The sequence below is a fragment of the Malaclemys terrapin genome, chromosome 5 (genome assembly GCF_027887155.1).
Source record: "Malaclemys terrapin pileata isolate rMalTer1 chromosome 5, rMalTer1.hap1, whole genome shotgun sequence".
NCBI classification, from domain to species: domain Eukaryota; kingdom Metazoa; phylum Chordata; order Testudines; family Emydidae; genus Malaclemys; species Malaclemys terrapin.
Genome location: NC_071509.1, coordinates 30,207,654 through 30,225,138, shown reverse-complemented (window position 1 = coordinate 30,225,138; position 17,485 = coordinate 30,207,654). Strand labels below are relative to the sequence as shown.

At 40.2% G+C, this 17,485-nt stretch overlaps 2 protein-coding genes across 4 annotated transcripts in view; both read right to left on the bottom strand.

The window, feature by feature from the left end:
• CC2D2A (coiled-coil and C2 domain containing 2A) overlaps positions 1–17,485 on the bottom strand; it is a 220,186-nt gene that overhangs the window by 123,998 nt on the left and 78,703 nt on the right. The gene's annotated exons all lie outside the window — the stretch shown is intronic.
• The window catches only part of C1QTNF7 (C1q and TNF related 7), an 89,128-nt gene continuing 78,702 nt past the window's right edge, over positions 7,060–17,485 (bottom strand). For 2 of the 3 annotated variants that reach the window (XM_054029658.1, XM_054029657.1), the window contains exons 2-3: positions 11,880–12,125; positions 7,060–8,035 (exon numbers count right to left, since the gene is read on the bottom strand). In XM_054029658.1, coding sequence (XP_053885633.1) covers positions 7,404–8,035; positions 11,880–12,117 — 870 coding nt within the window. In that variant the 5' untranslated portion in view covers positions 12,118–12,125 and the 3' untranslated portion in view covers positions 7,060–7,403. Of the gene's footprint in view, positions 8,036–11,879; positions 12,154–17,485 lie in introns of those variants that run through there. The other variant, XM_054029656.1, reaches the window with a different exon arrangement.

Here is a 17,485-nt window from a genome sequence, read left to right as displayed (position 1 = left end):
AGGCTGCCCTTAACTGGACTCAGGTGTCTATAATTAACCTGAGGTAACCTTTTTTCAGTTTATAGGAAAAAGGGTTTTAACCATTCAATGACCGTTATGGTTACGCCTTCAGAACTGTCAGGTCTGACTTTGTTCCGTAGAGCATTATGTGACAGTTTCCATGAGTCGATATTGCTCATATCCCCAAGACAAATACATTACTGAGAACTTTCTCAAAGTACGTGGAGTTTCTGTGAATACAATGTGAGGAAGAATCATTTCTCTTAAAATTCAAAAATACTGTGACATCTGCAGCCTGGAATGTTGGTTTAAGTAACTGAATTTTAATGTGTATTGCTCCTAAATGCATAGATCATACTAAAATAAATGCACTGCTCGGTGAATTTTAAATAGTTTATACTGAAACTGCTATACTGCACATTTGAAAAGAATGTATTACTCATAGGAAAAGATATACCTATTAAATGGTATAGTGCAGATGAAGTTCAGTGGGTGATATCACCTACTGATTCTGATATATTGCTTTCTCAACCATATTTATCACCTAATTCAAGTATATTACTTATTGAACTAGATACATTTCAAACAGATTTGTAAAAGTGAACTGGATGCTTCCACATTAAAATTACCACTTATCAATTCAAACAAATTGCCTAGTCAAACATCAATGTAGCCAAATGGTATATATTGTATATACAAACTGCTAAATTAAATGTATGAGTATATATATTCCCCTATATATTAACTAACCAAACTCACTATATGATTTATGGAATATAAATACAAATAAAATACTGTACAAATAGCCACACCAACTATTAAAACATACACAATAAGGAGCATGGCACATTGGTTCTCTTTAAGATTTTACACTATGTAATTTAGGGTTTTATACTGACACCCATCTAAGCACTTTAGATAGTTTTAAAACAATTTGAAGAATGTATGTAATCTTTTGCATTATATATTCACTATCATCTTTTTCCAACTGTACTGGAGAATGTTAGAGTATCATGTGAAATTGTTTAGGAATAGTCATATATTTCTGCTGAAAAGACTTATGTAGTAGCTATATAAGCCATATGGTTTAGACTACTAATAGGTACTGAAACAGTGAAGAAAATAAACTTACCTATGCAAATTAACTTACTCTTCTTATCCATTAGAAGATTACTTTAATGAAGTCTTTTAATTTTGTATGTATGTTAAAAGTGTCCAGCAAAGGAAAAGAGTTGGGATTGTGTATAAATTAATACATAATATAGTTGGGATTGTGCCCTTTTTTGTTACTTGATATTAAATAAAGAATGTCTGAAAGGTGGTTGTTTTAAAAATCACTTTTTCCCCAGTTTGGTTTTTTTTAACCGTACAAATATTTGCAATACTAATTAGCTTTAGACTAATACCGAGAGGCCTTGACCAAGATCAGGGATGCAAAGTTTATGCCAGTGGGCAACTTGTGGCCCATCAAGGTAATCTGCTGGCAGGCCGTGAGACAGTGTTTACATTGACCGTCCGCATGCACGGCCACCCACAGCTCCCAGGGGCCGTGGTTCGTTGTCCCCGGCTAATGGGAGCTGCGGGAAGCGGTGGCCAGCACGTCCCTTTTTGTTTACAAGTTTGTTTATATTTGCAGGAGATAATGCTGCCCGCTTCTTGTTTACAATGTCACCTGAAAGTGAGAACAGGCGTTCACATGGCACTGTTTTAGCCAATGTTGCAAGATATTTACATGCCAGATCCGCTAAAGATTCATATGTCCCTTCATGCTTCACCCACCATTCCAGAGGACATGCATCCATACTGATGATGGGTTCTGCTCGATAACGATCCAAAGCAGTGCAGACCAGCACATGCTCGTTTTCATCATGAGTCAGATGCCACCAGCAGAAAGGTTGATTTCCTTTTTTGGTGGTTTGGGTTCTGTAGTTTCTGCATTGGAGTGTTGCTCTTTTAAGACTTCTGAAAGAATGCTCCACACCCTATCCCGATCAGATTTTGGAAGGCATTTCAGATTCTTAAACCTTGGGTCAAGTGCTGTAGCTATCTTTAGAAATCTCACATTGGTACCTTCTTTGCATTTTGCAGTGAAAGTGTTCTTAAAATGAACAACATGCTGGGTCATCATCCGAGACTGCTGTAACATGAAATATATGGCAGTATGCATGTAAAACACAGAGCATGAGACATACAATTCTCCCTCAAGGAGTTCAGTCACAAATTTAATTAACGCATTATTTTTTTAAACGAGCGTCATCAGCATGGAAGCATGGTGGCCAAAGTGTGAAGGAGCATACAAATGTTTAGCATATCTGGCACGTAAATGCCTAGCAATGCCAACTACAAAAGTGCCATGTGAATGTCTGTTCTCACTTTCAGATGACATTGTAAATAAGAAGTTGCCAGCATTATCTCCCATAAATGTAAACAAACTTGTTTGTGTGATCGATTGGCTGAACAAGAAATAGGACTGAGTGGGCTTGTAGGCTTTAAAGTTTTACATTGTTTTGGTTTTGAATGCAGATATGTAACAAAAAACAACAACCAAAAACCGACATTTGTAAGTTGCACTTTCATTTATTATTATTTTTATTACAACGTTTGCACTGTAAAAATGATAAAAGAAATAGTATTTTTCAATTCACCTCATACAAGTACTGAAGTGCAATCTCTTTAGCACAACTTACAAATGTCAGTTTTTGGGGGTTTTTTTGTTACATAACTGCACTCAAAAACAAAACAACGTAAAACTTATAAAGCCCTATTTTAGTCCATCCCCAATAACTTTGGCTTGGAAAACTGGTTTTGCCTGAAAATTAGCAAATTTAATGGCAAAGGAGAATAATTCTGCAGAGTTTGAAGAAAACCAGTCATGCAGTTTTTGAGTTATTGGTTAGTAAAAAGTTTCCCTAATTTGAAGTTTATATTTGCCTAACTTTTCTCAATAGCTCAAAATTGGTTTGTTACCATGCCTACAAACTTTCCAAACAGTTAAATCGCCTTGTAAACTCATGCACTGGCCATTTTGGAAAAAGTAAGTTGAAATTAAGCAAAGTTATCAATGTTTTTTGTTGTATATAGGTTTGGACCCAATCCTGCTCCCATTGAATTATGATTTCTATGGGGTTACAAGCCCAATCCTGTTGTAATTTCTAGCCATATCTACAGTGCAGGGTGCTACATCAACATAGGTGTGGTGCCATAGCTATGCTGCTGTAACCCCATAGTGTAGATGCAGACAACAGTGACGGAAGGTGTTTTTCTGTCTCTGTAAGAACTGTTTCCAAGTGATGGAGATTTAGAGGGTCTGGGACAAAATCTGAGACTGAGGCCCTCATCCTTCCAAAAAAGCCAACGTGGAGATGAAAGAATATAAGACTAGGCAAGGGGCTAGGGGTCAGAGAGGGCCCAGGCCTTTGGGGTCGCTGCCCTTCCCATGGAGGCATGGGGGGAGGGGCCTATGCTGCTCTTGTGGCCAGGGAACCATTCTTGGTTCTGCCTTTCTCCAAGTTCTGGTTCAGCTGCCAGTAGGAGCGGTATCCTTGACCTGCTCCTACTTCTGGGCTCTCAGCCTGGTCAGTTGCCTTGTGGCTGGCATAATGATGCCAGAGACAGCAATGGATCCTGGCCCCCCCTCTGTTCACCGGCTCCTGGCTCAGTTTAATTTAGCCGAGTCCTTTCCCCTATTAAATTATTTGTTTCTTCTTATGATCAACTGGTCCTATATTCCTTTTAAATACGTTAATATCCTAGAGGTAATAGGATTTGTGCATGGATTTATTCACCTGACTACTAAAAGGAGGCACTGCATATTCAGAAAGTCCTGCCATCAAATGAAAGAGCTTAATGAAGCCTGGCCCATTGGCACTAAAATGAGTTACAGAATCACTTCAAAGGGAGCAGCCAGTGGACTGTACCATTCTTGGGGATCAGAATATTCCAAGAAGGTGCTACACATTGAAACAAGTTTGACCAGTGAACAGAGTGTTCTAGATGGGAAACTCTTGTTTTTTACTATGGTTTCTTACCAAAACTGCTGCTTGATGATTCTCAAGTATTCAAGATGAGGATCCTGAAACCATTCCATCTTTTCTTCTCTTTCTTTGTGTGAAGTTGGCCTTATGTGACCCATAATCCATGCTGAGCTATGTGGAAATGTAAGAAGTGTCCAATAACCATCCTTTCTTCTGTCAGGTATCTTATGGTTTTGTTTACCACAATATTTTATGGTAGCACCAAACTGTTCAAATTAAAGCTCTGCTTCTGAATCCTCAGTATTCTTTCTCTTCATTACCACCCATCCCCTTCATTTATCCTATTTTGATTTTTGTATGAAGGTTTCCGATACAGGCCCAGCTCTGCTTACCTTTTGAAAATTTTTAGACAATATCAGGTATGCTCAGACCAAGGCAGCAAGGTGCCACAAGTACTCCTGTTCTTCTTTTTGCGGATACAGACTAACACGGCTGTTACTCTGAAATCTTTTTCAAGTATCCAGTCAATGGCTTTCTAGTTGCAAAATACCCAGACTTCCATGATTTATCATAATTAATCAAGAATCCTCTAAAACTAAAATAAAGGCACGTCAGATATAAATCATCCTTAAAATGATCGTTGTGCAGGAAAAGTTGAAAAGATTACTCTTACAGAAAAAGGATGCATTAGGAAAACTCACCCTGGATAACAAGTCTAAACTTTAGCAGGTACATATATCTTGACTGGATGATGGCTAGAAAGGTCTCACCATTCTTATACAGTCATGTAGAGTTGTTTGAGGCTAAGAGAACGTTTACAGAAAAAAGTATCTGAATCTATGAATACTCATATCTGAATCTATGACTACACAGAACATCATACTTTGGTATGTGCTGAAATCAGTAAAGAAAGTTACATTCAGATCCATCTTTTTTCAAACAAGGGAAAGCATGCATTATTGAATTAAAACAAAGCTAATTTTGAGATATCTAGTTGTAAAAGTCCAAATGAATTTTTTACAAAATAACTGAAGCCCGAGTTTTTTGTTCACCTTCAGAAAACTCTAAATTTTCTTCAGTTTCCATTAAAAGTCATCTCTGGACTAAGGCAAAGAGTGAAAAGTTTCAGCCCAAAAAGAATTTGAGAAAATTATAAGTAGCTGAGCCCAGGGACTTAAAATAAAAGAGACATCACTAAACCTTAACTACAGAGTTGCTACTATGATACTGTCAACACCTCTTCAACTGACTATTTATTTGTAATAAACTCAGTTTAATTATTGGTTCCTAAACATGTAAGTAGAGCTGGTCAGAAAATGGGTATTTTTCCATTGAATTTCAACTTCTCATTGAAAAAACAAGTTTCCAAAAACCAAACGCTTTTTGGCCAAAAAGCAAAAAAAATTTCACAGAAATCAGGCAGTTTCCTTGACAAATTTTTAGTTGAAAACCCAATTCTCCATAAAAAAAAAATAGAAAAATTTTTGACCAGCGCGTCACATGAGCATGTGTTGCTCTTGCAAATAAACCCATTACCATAGTTTATTACAGTATGTTTCCATGTAATTACAATGAGAACGTTTTTGGTTTCAGCACTTGGAGAAGCTGCAATACTAATTGGAAGGACTTTGGGTCAAGTCCTCTTGCCAGTGAAGTTAATGGGAGTTTTGCCACTGACCTCAATGGAGTTAGGATATATTAAGGCTAGAAGGACCATTTTGATCATCTAATCTGACCTCATGCATAACACAGGGCATAAAACTTTGCCCAATAATTCCTGCATCGAGCCCAGGACTTCTAGCTGAGCTAGAGTTTATCTTTTAGAAAAACATCTGATCTTATTTTAAAGATTTCTAGTGATGGAGAACCCACCACAACAAGTTGTCCCAATGATTAATTACCCTCACTGTTTAAAATCATGCCTTTTTTTTTTTCAATCTGAATTTATCTAGCTTCAGTTTTCAGCCATGGGATCTTGTCATGCCTTTGTCTGCTAGATTAAATTACCTCTACTACCAAAAATTTTCTCCCCACGCAGGTAGTTAAAGACTGTGATCAAGTCACCTCATAGCTTTCTCTTTGATAACCTAAACGGTTGACTTTCTTAAAACTTTCACTTTAATGTAGATTTTGCAAACCTCAAATCATTCTTGTGTCTCATGCTGAGCCCTTTTTTTGAGTGTTGACACTAGAACTGGACACAGTATTCAAGAAATGGTTTCATCAGCATACAGAGGCACTATAACCTTCCTACTCCTATTTGATATTCCCCTGCTTATACATCCCAAGATCACATTAGCCCTCTTAGTTACAGCATTGCTCTGGGAGCTCATGTTCTGTTGATTATCCATCATGGCCCAAAAGTCCTTTTCAGAGTCACTGCTTTCCAGGAGACAGTTCCCCATCCTGCAAGTGTGACTGACCTTTCCCACCCCCAACTCCCTAGACTTATGGCACTGCATTTGTCTGTATTAAAATGCATATTGTTCAGGTAAGCCCAACTTATCATCGGATCCAAATTGCTCTGTGGAACTATCCTAATCACTATTTTTACTCTACTGATTTTTGTGTTATCTGCACACTTTGCCAGCGGTGATTTTATATCTTCTTCCAGATCACTGAAGAAGATATTGAATAACGTTTGTAAAGAACAGATCCCTGTGGGACTGCACTAGAAACACCCACATTGGATGATGATTCCCCATTTACAATTACTTTTTGAGTTCACTAAATTAGTCAGTTTTTAATCAATTTATTGGATACAGACCCTTTGTTCTGGTCTCCTTTTAATTAATGTAATTGAGCCAGATTCTCAGCTGGTGTAAATCTGCATGGCTCCGTTCAGAAGTCATCTGGCTCTATATGTCTTTTGTTAGTGTTGGTATCTGACTAAAGTAAAGTAATGGTCTTTTCAGGGTCCATCACTCTCAAATGGCCATTACTGTATTATTTCATTCTACTTTCTAAATTTCTTATCACATGTAGCTCTTAAATATTTACCTCCCTAGAATGACCAAGGCTGTTAGTGATGTCAGGCATTCAATTTTCCTTTAATAACAAATACAAAGTATCCAGAGGTTTAATAAGTCAATACCACTCTGTCACTTCACAACTCAATATATTTTATATAAAATTTGATGTACATTATCTTAAATTTGTTTAAATATTATTATAAACATAATCTTTAAGAGGATCCGGGTCTGGAGTGACAGTCATTCATTAGTATATTATTAATTTTGTTATCCTTGCTCTTTGGTAAAATGTCCTGCATAGAGGCTAGAAACCTTCTTCCACATTTGATTTGTGGTCCCATCAAAACAAAAATAAAATTCCAGCTCATATCATTATTGTTTTGTCTCCTATACACTCCAAATCAAATCCTGTGTCAGATTGTCTAGTTTGTTTGGAGATGTTTTGACATCTCCCATATCACAGTTCATCGTCATCAGATAAGGCATCGAGATAATCTGTATCAACATATAAGAGAAATCCAGAAAACAAGCTGTCTGACCAAGTGGGATCTGCAAAGAGACCATTTTGGTCAGTGTAGAAGATCTCAAGCCACACTTCATCTTCTGCCTGAAGATAGATCACCGTGGATCCAGAAGCTACGTCATGATTTCCTGTGTTAGCGTCAAATGTCTTTATTCGGTATTTCCCATTATGAACCAGCCCAATTGCAAGATGCTTATTTGCTAAGGTGATTTCATAAGAGAAGTAATAGATCCCTGGAATGGCACATATAAACTTCCCTGTGGAAGGACTGTAATGCTCACCCTCATTGAAAAGGACTTTATTGAATACGATTGGTAATCTTTCTTCTGGGTAGCTCGTAGTGATGCCAACAGAAAAGGCAGATTTCAGCACTATCCTTCCACACTTACAGATCCCTGGTACACCTTGTTCTCCTCGGTCTCCTTTATCTCCCTTATGTCCAGGTGGTCCAGCTGGACCCACTTCACCTTTGGCACCAACCAATCCTGTAGGTCCTTTTTTACCAGACTGTCCTGGGTCTCCTTTATCTCCAGTTGTTCCTAAAGGTCCAGTCTTGCCTCTTAAACCTTGAAGAACATTTTATATTATTAATTATTACATATGCAATCTCTTTTGTAGGTGGCAAAGCAAATAATTGCCTGGGCTACTGGATATGTGTGAATAAAATTAAATACATAATGAAACTGGTTTGGTGTAATCCTTGTCAGATTTTCAAAAACACCCCATAGTTAGAATGGAATTTGAGATTTTAAAACATGTTTATATTTTTTGTGTGTGCGCACTGACAATGCATAAAATTCATCAGATGTCAAACAAGGGTGAAACGTTATATTAATACTAAGGACCTTAATCTGGCATTTGTTTATTTAAAGGTAAAACTCCCATTATTTTTACTGGAAGTTCTGTGTGCAGAACAATGATAGGATATAGCCATAAGGGCTTTAAAATTCTATTAGTAAGTTATGTCACTATTGACAGGAAATAGCTTATATTTTTTAGACTGGAAGTTCTTTAAAATTTCCAGTTACTGTATGGCAGAGGTCTTGGAGCGCCCCCTAGGGGGGAGTGGAGGAACATCCAAGATGGCATGGCGGGGCCCGGGCCAGCCGCCACAGAGGGGGGGGCGAAGGAAGGGGGGAGCACCACCCAGCCCCTCCCTGCCCCCAGCTCTGCTCTGGTACCACCCCCAGACACATTGATGGCTCCTGGCCCGGTGCCCAGCCCAGTCCTCACTTGGCTCTGCTCCCAGCCCCATGCCAGCCCCCAGCCTCAGCTGCTGGCCACAGCTCTGTTGGGGGCCAGGCCAGGAGCTGAGCTATATCTGGCCATGGGCCCGGCTGCCGGCACCCACCACAGACTGGTTGTAACTCCACTCAAGCCCCCACCTCCAGACTCAGCTCCCTGACTGCGGCCCCACTTCCTGGCCCCAGACCGACCCCCATTTGTGGCCTCAGCCTCGGCCCTCTTACCCCACACTGCACATACACACATACACACACCCTGAGCCGTGGCTCCACTCCTGGCTCCAGGGTGGATACGAGGGGGCGCAGACAGAAGTAATGGGGGGCAAGACCCTCAAAAGTTTGGGGACCGCTGCTGTATGGCATAGATATGTGAAAACCAAGTATTAAATAGTTTTCTCAACTGAACTCTATCTATTAAACTGTATTTTCTTATGTCTATATTATAGTATACGTATTATACTGTAATAGTTACCTATGTTTTCAAAGATGCATTTATTCCAAGGCCACGAGGGACCACTGCTATCATCTATTCTGACCGCTTGTATAGCACAGGCCATAAAAACTTCCCAAAAACAATTCCTAGAGCAGATCATTTAGAAAAACATCCAATTTTAATTTTAAAATTGTCAGTGAGGGAGAATCCACCACAACCCTTGGTAAATTGTTCCAATGGTTAATTACTCTAATTGTTAAAATTGTATGCCTTATTTCCAGTCTGAATTTATCTTGCTTCAACTTCCAGCCATTGGATCATGTTATACCTTTCTCTGCTGGATTGAAGAGCTCATTATCAAATATTTGTTTCCCATGTAGATACTTAGAGACTGTAATCAAGTCATCCCTTTGTGATGTTGCACTCCATATGTTACGGAAATATGTTTATAAATGTGAATATAATGTAACTGGAATATGCTTTATGCGAAAGGTCTCTTGTAAGGTATCTTACAAAGCTTATAATTTACTGAGTGTGTTCATCCTATTTGTATGAATGTATCATTCTTGTATCTGAAGCTAGAAATATAAAATATTACTCTGAAGTCCTAGTGTAACTATACAAAGTGTGGGCCATTAATGGTGGCTTGAAATCTTGATGCCTCCCATTAACTAGGACAACTGGTTGTAAATGACTCTTTACATGTAAGCCTTCCTGTAAATGTGACACGTGGGTGCCAGTCAATGAGTAATGAAGTCTCACAGGACATGTGAACATGTCACATGATACTGGAATCCATCACCTGGTGCTTTTCTATTTACAAGGAAGGGTGGAAACCCAGAGAGAGACACAAAGGATTCCCGCCTTGTGCCAAAGATATAAAAGGGGATGGAACAGAACAAAGGGGGTCCCAGTCATGTGAAATCCCCTGCTTTTCATGAAAGATGCCTGCTGGAACTAACAAGAACTGTACCAGGGGAAAGGATTGGGCCCAGACTAGAAAGAAGTCTAGTCTGTGAATTAAGCTTATTGGAACATCTCTAAGGGTGAGATTTACCTGTATTCAGTTTCTAAATGTATTAGGCTTAAACTTGCGTGTTTTGTTTTATTTGACTTGGTGACTTACTTTGTTCTGTCTGTTATTACTTGAAACCACTTAAATCCTACTTTTTATTTTTATTATTGAACCCAGAGTAAGTGATTAATACCTGGGGGAGCAAACAGCTGTGCATCTCTCTCTCTCTGTGTTATAGAGGGTGGACAATTTATGAATTTATTCTATATAAGCTCTATACAGAGTAAAACGGATTAATTGGGGTTTGGATCCCACTGGGAGCTGGGTGCTGGAGACAGGAGTACCTGTTGAGTGTTTTTCAGTTAAAGCCTGCAGCTTTGGGAACGTGATTCAGACCGTGTTGCAGCCGAGTACAGGTCTGTCGCATCTTACGCTGGGGTTACATTCCGCAGTCAGCGCGTAAAGTGAAAATCGCGTATAGTCAAAATTACATTGCGTGTAATGGTGCACTACAGGTACAATATTAAAATTGTTATTTTTCTCTTTTGTTTTGTTTTGTTTTTGCCGACCGCATAAAGCTGAAATCACGCATGTTAAATGCGCGTAAGATGCGACAGACCTTTAGTGTGTCTGGGTCAACAAGACAGGGTTCTGGAGTCCCAAGCTGGCAGGGAAAACAGGTTCAGAGATAATCTCAGCACATCAGGTGACAGTTCCAAGGGGGTCTCTGTGACCGAACCACGTCACTCCCTTAACCTTCTGTTAGATTGATAGCACAAGATCTATTTAGCTTATCTCTATAAGGTATGTTTTTTAAACCTTTAATCCTTCTGCTGACCATATCCTTTGGCTGAGTAGGGATGTTTTAGAAACAAACAGGGTAGGGAAGTTTTTAAAAGGGTATATGCATTTTGGGGAACATGAATTACACATAACTTACTATTTGTAACTATGAAACCTTATTTTTACACACACATTCTCCTTTCCTCTTATCTCCCACCCACTGTTTGCCACTATTGCTTATTGTGTTGTGTGTTCATTTAGGCCAGGATCTTTCAAACAGTCATCCACATGAGCAACTTTATAGAGGTGAGTAGACCCCAAAAAATTAAATATGTTAAGATCTGGAAATGCTTAGTTAAGGCACCTAAACAACCTTGACACAATGAGGAAAAACAATAGAAAAGCTAATGTGTCTTTAAAAGTCAGTTTAATCTAATCCAGAACTACAAAATTATGATATTCTAATCTTAATTGCATGGTTATTAAATGGTATCATTTCAGAATGAAGCTAATGTTGCTTGGGTACACTAACTGTATTTATTTTCTGAACTTGTTTGGATTTCTTTTAAATTTCACCTCAAGTCTGAGTCCTGTGTTTGTAATATTTGTTTTTTGGATAATTACAACATCCCTGTAATGTTTTAACTTTAAGTTACTGGTAGTTTTTATCTGTGAGAAAAAAATAATAATAATGAAGTTTCCCCCTGGAGATTCAATGTTCTTGTTTTATGGGTTTAAATCTGATATAATTTGTCATTTTTTGTTACATACATAACAACAGTATCTTACATTTATATTTGCTAGTATTTTATGCTCAGGAAGTCACTGATAAATAAAACTTAAAAAAAAAAATACAGTAAGTTCCAGGAGAAGGTCCTGGGTTGTTGGTTTCTTTTTTTTGTTTTTTTCCATTAGTTAGCACAAATATTCAATACCTGCATTCCCTTTTTCACCCCTTTCTCCTTTCCTGCCATCTCTACCATCTCTTCCTGGAAGACCAATACGCCCATGAGGCCCTGGTGATCCATTAGCTCCGGGGGGACCTGCAGGGCCCGGCAAGCCAGGAATGCTACAAATATATCTCGCGTAGTAATTTTCTCCTTTGAGCTGGTTGTGAAGAGATTGTCCACTTGTATAGATGGCAAAACTTGTAACGTAAAGCAATGCAAACATCCTTGGCTCTGGAAAAAATACATATGTACAGACCATGAATGCATATCTTGTTATTCAAGCCTTCAGCTTGTTTTTATTTAGATTATAGGCATATATACTTCACACTTTTAAAATCCTAAACATAATATGGATTGAGCCAATTCAGAGCAGCACACTGAACTAGCACTGCTGTGGTGGCCCCACCAGTTTCTGCAGAATTTAAAGATTTCATTTAATTTTCAAGCCTTCTTTTATGTAAAGAAAATCTTCCAAATCTGAATTGATGCAGTGTGTCATACAGACTACAGACAGATAAAAACAATATCCTTAAAAGAGGTGTGAAGTCAGTTAAGAGAATGGGAATTTAACTCTAAATTCTGATGTTTACAGTATAGTTAACTATTTCACTGTGATAATTGAGGAAGAATCAGCCAGCTATTCTCGGGTTGTGAGTCAAGTCTGAATAGAATAGACTGTTCACACTTTTCTCAAGTCTGGTTCTGAATGTGATACAAACTGATTATATTGCATAGTCTCCCAACATGCTTTCACAAGAATATTCTGTTTTACTAGTTGCCTGTCTTCATGATTAAATAATCAGAGATTTTTAAAGTTGTGCTTTTTGGTTTTATAATATACTACATGATGAAAGAAGAAACAGCTTACAATAGTAACCTGCTGCCATACAACAATGTCCTAAATCAGTGTTACCCATGACTGACTGGCCTGAAACTAGTATGAGTTGTGATTCCGGAAGTAGAGTTGTATTTTTCTATTTCAGTGTCCAGATCAGAGTATTTATGTGGAATTATCCACCTCTGCAGTGCTAATTTACAGCTTACAAGAAAATCAGTCTTCTAGTTTCTGGCAAAAAAAAAAAAAAAAAAGTAAATGGAATGACAGCATATAAATGGATTTATTTGATTCTATCTATGGCTTTATTATGACAGTATGTAAACGGATTTATTTGATTCTATCTACGACTTTATTATAAGGAAATACATACTCAGGCAAATTGCACAAAGAATCAGACTACTTTCTCAGAGAAATCCACATCTCACTCACCTGTCTCCACAATATCTAGGCACCCTGTTGGACATACTAGTTCGTGATGCGATAATTTATCTGTAAAACCAGAGCCATTTACAGTCCTCTGTAATTCATGAGTTTTCCTTTGGTGTGTAGCAGGCCCAGATCAGCTCAGTTGGGAAAAAAGGTTTTTCACTGGATCACCAGATAACTACACATTTTACTACAGATCATAGTTATTTTACCAAATATAAAATGAAATGGAATGGCAATGGAGAGAGAGAGAGAAAGAGAATATGGTCAGGTGTTAGTGGAGACTGATAAAAGAACCAAATACATGTTTTTTGAGCAAAAGAGAAATGCTCCAGATCCCTTATGGCTATTGTGTCTCTTGATTGTCATACACAATCCCATATCAAAAATGGCAAGACTATACTAAGAACTTTATTGAAATGTGATGGGCACCTACAGTATGGGTCAACAGCCACTGCAGACACAGTAGATCTCTAACAATTAGGTTAACAGATGTCACTTATTGCTCTTGCAATAAGCACCGAACTGCTGATGGTAATTAGCAACCAACACTTGAGACTTTGGATTAAATTTTCAAAAACAACAAGGAGTCTGGTGGCATCTTAAAGACTAACAGATTTATTTGGGCATAAGCTTTCATGAGTAAAAACCTCACTTCTTCGGATGAGGTTTTTACTCACGAAAGCTTATGCCCAAATAAATCTGTTAGTCTTTAAAGTGTCACCAGACTCCTTGTTGTTTTTGTAGATACAGACTAACACGGCTACCCCCGATACTTGGATTAAATTTTGTTCTGATTTATACCACTTGCAGCCCTACTGAAGTTACCAGAATCATACAGGGTCTAAATCAGGGAAGAATATGACCCTTTGCATTTAAGAGCATGGTTCATTGAATACGAGTGGGCTTTATTTTATGTTTGAGATCAGCTGGATAAAAAGGAACAACTACACTTGTCCAGTTCTCAGAGCTACATGACCAATGCATCCTCAGCAGGTAGAACTAAAGAAGCCCATAAGATAGGGTTACCATTCGTCCGGATTTACCCGGACATGTCCTCCTTTTTGTGCTAAAAATAGCGTCCGGGGGAAATTTGTAAATCACTCAAAATGTCTGGGATTTCCCCCCCAGGCAGAGCAGAGCGAGCGGCTGGGAGGGCTGCAGGAAAGTCACGGGCTGGACTCCGGAGCAGCTGTAGAGGAACTCCTCCCCCCGTCCCTCCCTCCCTGCATTCTGAGCCGGCAGCTCCTCCACCCCGGCAGCCCCGCGCCTGGCTCCAGCAGCACTGTGCAGGGCCAGGGACCGGGTTGTGTGTTGCGCTGGGGAGCGCAGCCACATGTCCGGCTTGCACAGAGCCCAACATCATGTTCTGAGCAGCAGGGTAAGGGGGCCAGGGGGCAGGAGAAGGGGTAGGAAGGTTCTGGAGGGGGCAGTCAAGAAACGGGGGGGGGTCGGGAGTTCAGGGGGGGGCTTTTTGGGGGGAGTGGAGAAAGTTTTGGGCAGTCAGGGTACAGGTAGGAGGTAGGGTCCTGGGGGGCAGTTGGGGGGGGGTCTTAGGAGGGGGCAGTTAGGGGACAAGGAACAGGGAGTCCTAGTTTTTTTTTTAACTACTGGATGTGGATGCGGACTGGCCGCGTATAGTAACCAGGAAAGGGCAGGTAGTCACGCCTGTACATAAATAGGGGGTGGGGTTCTGGAGGGCAGTTAGGAGCAGGGGTCCCAGGAGGGGGCAGTCAGGGGACAAGGAGCGGGGGGGGTGGGGGGTTGGGAGTTCTGGGGGGGAGCTGTCAGGGGGCAGGAGTGGGGAGAGGGATCGGAGCAATCGGGACAGGGAGCAGAGGGGTTTAGATGGGTTGGGAGTTCTGGGGGGGGGGCTGTCAGGGGGTAGGGAGTGGTTGGATGGGGTGTGGGAGTCCCAGGGGTCTGTCTGGGGGTGGGGGTGGGGGTGTGGATAAGGGTTGGGGCAGTCAGGGGACAAGAGGCAGGGAGGCTTAGATAGGGGGTGGAGTCCTGGGGGGCAGTTAGGGGCAGGGGTCCCAGGAGGGGGCAGTCAGGGGACAAGGAACGGGGGGAGGGTTGGGGGTTCTGGGGGGGCGGGAAGTGGGAGGGGCAGGGGCGGGGCTAGGGCGGGGCTCCTCCCGTCCTCTTTTTTGCTTGCTGAAATATGGTAACCTTACCATAAGATGACAGAGTGGCAGCTTTGGGAGTGCATGCACAGCAACTAGAGAGCGTGAGGGTAAAAAAAAGCAGTTACAGAATAGCAAATGAGGATTTGGGGAAAGTACAGATAATCACATGTGTAATGAACTGGCTACTATGTATGTATGCTACTGCTCTGTACTGGATGGAATCAGAATTGGTTAACTGTGCTTTAGTCCCTTTACTGTTGACAGCTAATAGAGAGACTCACCTTTAGTTTAAGTGATTGATACTTGTAACTTTGGAAGGAACACAGGATGACTAAAATGTTTGATCACAGCTGTTTCACTGAAGTGCTAAAATTGGAACTAAATCCCCGAGTTATAAGATGCACTTCACTTTTCATAGCTGGTATCCCTCTTCCAAAGAACACATATTTGTCAATAATTTAGATTAGGAAATGATGTCAGTGACCTGTGCCAAATAATTTCTCTTCCATCAAGGAAACAAACTTCAGAAATCCACACTTCTGCACATAGATTCATAGATTCATAGATTATAGGACTGGAAGGGACCTCGAGAGGTCATCGAGTCCAGTCCCCTGCCCGCATGGCAGGACCAAATACTGCCTAGACCATCCCTAATAGACATTTATCTAACCTACTCTTAAATATCTCCAGAGACGGAGATTCCACAACCTCCCTAGGCAATTTGTTCCAGTGTTTAACCACCCTGACAGTTAGGAACTTTTTCCTAATGTCCAATCTAGACCTCCCTTGCTGCAGTTTAAACCCATTGTTTCTGGTTCTATCCTTAGAGGCTAAGGTGAACAAGTTCTCTCCCTCCTCCTTATGACACCCTTTTATATACCTGAAAACTGCTATCATGTCCCCTCTCAGTCTTCTCTTTTCCAAACTAAACAAACCCAATTCTTTCAGCCTTCCTTCATAGGTCATGTTCTCAAGACCTTTAATCATTCTTGTTGCTCTTCTTTGGACCCTTTCCAGTTTCTCCACATCTTTTTTAAAATGCGGCGCCCAGAACTGGACACAATACTCCAGCTGAGGCCTAACCAGAGCAGAGTAGAGCAGAAGAATGACTTCTCGTGTCTTGCTCACAACACACCTGTTAATGCATCCCAGAATCATGTTTGCTTTTTTTGCAACAGCATCACACTGTTGACTCATATTTAGCTTGTGGTCCACTATAACCCCTAGATCCCTTTCTGCCGTACTCCTTCCTAGACAGTCTTTTCCCATTCTGTATGTGTGAAATTGATTTTTCCTTCCTAAGTGGAGCACTTTGCATTTGTCTTTGTTAAACTTCATCCTGTTTAACTCAGACCATTTCTCCAATTTGTCCAGATCATTTTGAATTATGACCCTGTCCTCCAAAGTAGTTGCAATCCCTCCCAGTTTGGTATCATCCGCAAACTTAATAAGCGTACTTTCTATGCCAATATCTAAGTCGTTGATGAAGATATTGAACAGAGCCGGTCCCAAAACAGACCCCTGCGGTACCCCACTCGTTACGCCTTTCCAGCAGGATTGGGAACCATTAACAACAACTCTCTGAGTACGATTATCCAGCCAGTTATGCACCCACCTTATAGTAGCCCCATCTAATTTGTATTTGCCTAGTTTATCGATAAGAATATCATGCGAGACCGTATCAAATGCCTTACTAAAGTCTAGGTATACCACATCCACCGCTTCACCCTTATCCACAAGGCTCGTTATCCTATCAAAGAAAGCTATCAGATTGGTTTGACATGATTTGTTCTTCACAAATCCATGCTGGCTATTCCCTATCACCTTACCACCTTCCAAGTGTTGGCAGATGATTTCCTTAATTACTTGCTCCATTATCTTCCCTGGCACAGAAGTTAAACTAACTGGTCTGTAGTTACCTGGGTTGTTTTTATTTCCCTTTTTATAGATGGGCACTATATTTGCCCTTTTCCAGTCTTCTGGAATCTCTCCCGTCTCCCATGACTTTCCAAAGATAATAGCTAGAGGCTCAGATACCTCCTCTATTAGCTCCTTGAGTATTCTAGGATGCATTTCATCAGGCCCGGGTGACTTGCAGGCATCTAACTTTTCTTAGTGATGTTTAACTTGTTCTTTTTTTATTTTATCCGCTAAACCTACCCCCTTCCCATTAGCATTCACTATGTTAGGCATTCCTT